General features: G+C 33.4%; 1 protein-coding gene across 1 annotated transcript; it reads left to right on the top strand.

Annotated features, from left to right (window-relative positions):
• Positions 1–599: 599 nt before the first annotated feature.
• On the top strand, positions 600–1,897 carry LOC147288665 (Gibberellin-regulated family protein). The gene is made up of 4 exons (XM_086242038.1): positions 600–710; positions 839–883; positions 1,138–1,465; positions 1,536–1,897. Exons 1-4 carry the CDS (start codon positions 654–656, stop codon positions 1,718–1,720), a joined length of 615 nt encoding a protein of 204 aa, XP_086098164.1. The 5' UTR covers positions 600–653; the 3' UTR covers positions 1,721–1,897.
• The last annotated feature ends 4,103 nt before the right edge of the window (positions 1,898–6,000 follow it).

Raw genomic sequence — 6,000 nt, 5'->3', positions numbered from 1 at the left:
ATCTGCTATAGCTGGCTGGCATTCACCTCTAGTTCTCATAATCTCATCTACTGGCATGCACCTCTAGTTTAATTGCATCACATTTATAATAAATAGTGGAATGGTATTCACGTTTTTCAATTTTTATTATTATTTATTATTCTTATTGGCAATATAAATTTTTTGATCAAAATTATTTATTTTTTAAATTTAATTATAAAATTTTTTTTATAAAAATTTAATAAAATAAGAAATTATTTATTTTGTAACTATAATAAAATAAATAAATAATTTTGATAACAATTTAATTCACTATTAACGATTATATAATTAAATAATATTTGATTTAATTGATTTTTGACAAATATAATCTTTAAATAATTATTTAAAAAATAAATAATTTAATTCATAAAAAAATATTGTGAAATGACAATAATAAAAAAAAAAAGTCGGTGAAAAAAATAAATTAAAAAAGCCGGATAACATTCCCTAATAAATATACATAATATATTTATCAGCGTGTGAAAATTTGTCTCCCCTAGTTCCCTATACGGCTATACCCACTTTTCAACAATATTTATACCACACTCTGCTTCTGCTAGAGTCATCCATCTGACTTCACTTCTTTAGCTCTTTGACTCTTCTAGTGTTCTTGGTATTCTAGCATTTGTAGGATGGCTTCCAAAGCCATGCTCCTCCTGTTTGCGACTCTTCTCTTAGTTACTTCAAGGGTAATTATATTTCTCTCTCTCAATATACACACTAGCATTGTCTTTCTTCTTTTTGTTAATATTACTAGCTAGTTTTCGTATATCTAGTTTGGGTTTGTCTAAATGTGTTGATATCCCTCTCCTTGTAGGCTTCATCTTATGACCTTCAACTTCAAGAGGAACTTGAGATAAAGGTATGGTGTTTGCTGTTTACTTAGTACTACATATTTTATATCTGGCACCAATTAATCAAAAACTTTAGCTAATTTACCAAAACCTCAAATCTTGAAAGAACTTGGTCTCCAGCTAGTTTGTTAATGAACTTTTAGATAGTTACATACTTTCATTAATTGAATTCATGACACAGGCTAAGTGTTACCTTACTGATTTAATAATAGGTTGAGATCAGTAAACTCCCTAGTTGACTTTTGTGTGGTTAATGCTGCAGGCTGCTTATGCTAAAGGCATAGTACCTGTACCAGCTCCTTACAAGGCTCCAATAGTGGCTCCAACAAACCCAGTGGTGAAGCCACCAGCTCCACCAAACCCAGTGGTGAAGCCCCCAGCTCCTCCAACCCCAGTGGTGAAGCCACCAGCTCCTCCAACCCCAGTGGTCAAGCCACCAGCTCCACCAACCCCAGTGGTGAAGCCACCTCCTCCAACAGCACCTCCAGTGAAAGCACCCACTCCACCCCTGGTGAAGCCACCAGCTCCTCTGCCCCCAGTGAAGCCACCCCCTTATTTACCACCAATGACCCCTGTTCGGTCCAAAAAGGGTAAATATCGAAATTACCCTTTTGTAAATTTTGTGTTTGTTGATTAATTTTAGTTTGTGTTTATGGGCAGATTGCATCCCATTGTGTGATAAGAGGTGCCAATTACATTCAAGGAAGAGGGTGTGCATGAGAGCCTGCATGACATGCTGTGACCGCTGCAGATGTGTTCCTCCGGGAACTTTTGGCAACCGAGAAAGATGTGGCAAGTGCTACACTGATATGCTCACCCACGGAAACAGATCCAAGTGCCCTTAGGACAAGTTTCAAATATTTCAAATATTTTATTTTTGAGGCCACCTAAAGTTATGTGTGCTAAGCAATTAAGCGTATGTAATTAATAAGTGTTATGAGAGAGGCGAGAAAATAAATGGTTTTCCACTGTCCTTTCTAGCTTGTAGCCTTGTAGTACTACTTCCTGCATCTATTAATTAAATGGACAACTATTATTTCAATCGGTTTCAATTTTAAAGTTTCATTTTTTTTTTTTACATTAGAAAAGATCAAGCAATTAACCATGCGATCCTTTTGAGCGTGAGATTTCACATTTAAGTTTAGTTTTAAAAAGTGTGAGATTTTATATTTAAGTTTATTTATAAAATGTAGCAAATAAGTTTATTTTATGTAGTTTTTTAACAATTTGAATTGTTTTATAAAATGGGCCTTGAGCCAGGAGGTCCAGGACATTATAATTTCATCTTACATTTTTGTATAACTGTGACATGTGTTTAAAGGTAGGCCCAAATCCTCAATGCAGTGGGCCTTTTGGTATTAATGATAGTTATCCTAATTTTTTGTTATTTTTCACAATCTCATTCAATGATTGGTGTCAAATTTTGGTATAAATATGTATATGATTAACTATTATAGGGTATATACTATATAGTACTAATATAGGTAATAGGTATAGAGTATATTATTATAGAGTTTAGGGTATTTTTAATCTTAAAACAAATATAACATATGTAATCAATCTCCCTAAAAATTCATAAAAATAAAAATTAAAACACAACATAGTTTATACTAGTATAAGGATTTCAATTAAACTAGTTTATATGTGTTTTAACTTTTAATTTATTTAATTAAAATTTTAATACTCTAAATTGCTAAAACTCTACAAATTAAAAATAAAAGTAAAAAAAAGAAATCTGGCCTTGCGATGGTTCGACCACAAGACCACAAGAAAGACAGGTGCCTTATCCACCAGACTGCAAATTTTCATTGAACTTGTTCTTCCAATATATTTATTGATATATATTTTAGATAATAAAATTAATATACAATTCACATATTATGTGCAAGTGGTTTAACCTACTGTTGTCTTCTTCTCTTTCACATAGCCTCCGTTATTACTCCCTCTCTCTCTATCTTCCTCTCCTTCTCTCTCTTTCTTTCACTTATCTCTCCCTCTCTCTCTTTCTCCTCTGCAACCCCTCTACTTCGCCAATCTCCAAACACTCTCTCAAGTTTCAACCCATTTGCAGATACTCAAACCCAAATCCATTCCCCATCCCGCCCGACACAAAAGCCACGGAAATGCGATCTTCAACGATCGGTTTGGCCACGGACGACGTCGTGCTCCGGCAGAAGCTTTTGATCTGCAAGGCCCATCTTGTGATAACCTGCAAAAAGGTATTGACCGACAAAAATAAATTGAAATTACAGCCGTCTAGGTTATTTTTAATTTATTACCTCTGTTCTGCAAGTGAAGCCGCCCAGAGAAAGAAGGGTAAATTGCTCTTTCAACTACCAATTTACTCCTTATATATACGTGTATATATAAATCTGTTTGTGCTTGCTTGGACTTCTTCATCTATGCTGCTTCTCACCGATAAACATAATAGATTATTTCTTTTTTAAAATTGAAATATGCAAAGACGAATACAATACTAAATTTAAAACCTGTAAGAGAACAAAATTTGCTTGATGATTTACATAACCATAGCATAGATTGTTAGATTGCTTTGCTGTGAGGGTATATACATATATAGTTAGATACCAGCCTGCAATGTATATCAAATGCTTTGCATTCTCAATGGCTTTTCTGAAAAGTAGAGCGATGGTGAGCACCTTGATAAAGTGGATCGCTGTGAAAATATAGTATTCCTAAGGCCCTGGAATTCACCATTATTAAGTATTTTTGGTTGAGTACTTTCTATTGTATTTGTTGTCTCTATTGTTTGTGTTGCATAAAAATTGCTAAGTGTTGTTTTATGCCTTGCATAAAAACTGTTGTGCCAAATAATTCATTTTTTGTTTCTTTATGTCAATTACAGGCTTCTTCCGATAGTGTTGATAGTGTTGATAATTGGAGATCAAGGAAAGTGCAGTAAGTATACAACCATATTTACTATATTTTTTCAATTATTAAGAATACCAATCTTAAATAAGATAAAATATTCAACATAAGGGTCTAGAAAATGGGTTTTGGTTACAATCATTAGTAGAAATGATCATTAAAGTATTTTTTTTGGTATTTTATATGATAAGACTGGTGCTGGGCAATGGCTCAACTGCGTCAATATAGGCTTAGTATGTTTGCATCAGTATCTCGTGCAATTATTTGTACAACAATTAATCAATTGTGTGAACCATGTAAAAAAAGAATAAGATAGTGTGGTAACTTATACACTATCGATCAACAATGCGTATGCGATGCTGATGACACAATGTCGCATCTGTATAAAAGTTGAGTATCTATTTGAAAGGAGAAGGGTGAAATGTCGATCAAAAGTAAAAGTAATATATGTAAATACTAATTAAATTTTTTTCTTATATATTTGTACTATTAAATACTATTAAATATATGACTTTGTGTTAGTTCTTTGATTTTAACCCTTTATTGATCAAAACTATTTAGGGTTGGAATAGAACAAATAATTGACACAAACTTATATATTTAATAGTATTTAATAGTCTAAATATATAAGAAAAAAATTAATTAGTATTTACATATATTACCTCTATTTCTGATCTACATTCCCCCCTCCTTCAAATGGATACTCTGCTTCTATGCATATGTGACCTTGCGTCATCAGTCACGCATATGCCTAGTTGATCGATAATGTATAATGTACAGCAGCCCACACTATCTTGTTTTTCTTTTCCAGGGTTTACGCAATCGATTAATTGTTGTATAGATAATTGCACGAGATTCTCATGCAAACATACTATTTTGGTACAAGCCTCTATTGCCGCAGTTGAGGCCATTGCCCAGCAGCAATCCTATCATATAAGATACAAAAAAAAATGTTTTAATGACCGTTTGTACTAATGATTGTAAACAAAACCTATTTTTTTGACCCTTTTGTTGAATATTTTATCTTATTTAAGATAGTGTTTTTAATGATTGAAAAAATATAGTAGAATAGGGTTGTATCCTTACTGCACTTTCCTTAATATCTCCATTGAGTTTAGAAAGGGTATTGTCTACTGTTTTCCTAACCCGAAGAACAAAACAACCACTCACGATTCTTCTTCAAATGATCAAAGCAAACTCAATTTAATTTTAGCCTTGCTAACTGCCAAGTTTTCAAGCTGTCCCACCAAAATACGCGAAGGATTGGAAACTTGTTCTCACGTGAATGATTGATACTTGTTTTAGATATAATCACTCCAATGTGATTAGCATATATAGTATTGCATTAGAAGATACAAACCTATCATTTTGTATGGGGCAGGTTTACTTATATGCCTTTTTCAACTCTTTTAAGCACTAGAAAGAATTAGCTGCCTTTATCACTATTTACTGCAAGTGATTAATTTGGCATCATTTCAGAGGAATAAGAATCATAATTAGGGTTTGTTATTTTGCTAAATTACTGTTGATGGGATGCCATAAAGCACCAATCTGATTTCCCTACACCACAGCATCTCGGGTTAAAATATTCTGGAAATAATTCAATAATATTAATGCGACGCATTGCTTGCAAGAACCAGGGATTGTCTTCATAAATTGTCAAACTTTACATTCTAAATTTTTCCATAAAAAGTGAAAAAAATAATACTTCTACTCGTCAAACAAATAAAATTACATTTGAATGCATCTGGTTTACACAGGCCTATATTGATGTTACACTGGAGGTAACACGCTAAAATGTAATAAGGGTTCAGGGCAGTGTAGCGTGAACTGAGTCACTTTGATTAGTATCAGTGCACACAGAATATACATTATTGGATAAATTGATATTGAACAATTCTACTTGAGTGGTAAATGTTGTCCTATATTGTCCACTCGTTCAAAGAGAATTTGATTAGTAGCAGTTGGCAGTAGTCTGTGTCATCTTGCTCTTGTACAGGCTGTGCCTTTGGGGGTCCAAAGGTTCTTGGATATCTTCCAGAAGCACTGCCCCCAGGTCTTCTAGGTTCTACATAAATCACCCAGCCATCAAAACTGTGATAGAAAAAGGGCAAAATGATTTCCAAGGTTAAAGTATCATGAAAAACAAGAGCAAGGTGACAATGTAGAACCTTTTGATCCATGTTTTCCAGACTTTAACCTTTTAGTGGCTTCGTCCTTGACAAGCCTCAGTGCCACG

Source organism: Dryas octopetala, chromosome 4 (genome assembly GCF_963921425.1).
Source record: "Dryas octopetala chromosome 4, drDryOcto1.1, whole genome shotgun sequence".
Classification (NCBI taxonomy): Eukaryota; Viridiplantae; Streptophyta; class Magnoliopsida; order Rosales; family Rosaceae; genus Dryas; species Dryas octopetala.
This window is presented reverse-complemented; position numbering and strand designations above follow the sequence as displayed.

Coding starts and splice junctions, on each gene's coding strand:
- LOC147288665 (XM_086242038.1), top strand. CDS start 654: ATGGCTTCCAAAGCCATGCTCCTCCTGTTTGCGACTCTTCTCTTAGTT. Junction 884..1,137: donor AAGAGGAACTTGAGATAAAG/GTATGGTGTTTG, acceptor TTAATGCTGCAG/GCTGCTTATGCTAAAGGCAT. Junction 1,466..1,535: donor CCCTGTTCGGTCCAAAAAGG/GTAAATATCGAA, acceptor GTTTATGGGCAG/ATTGCATCCCATTGTGTGAT.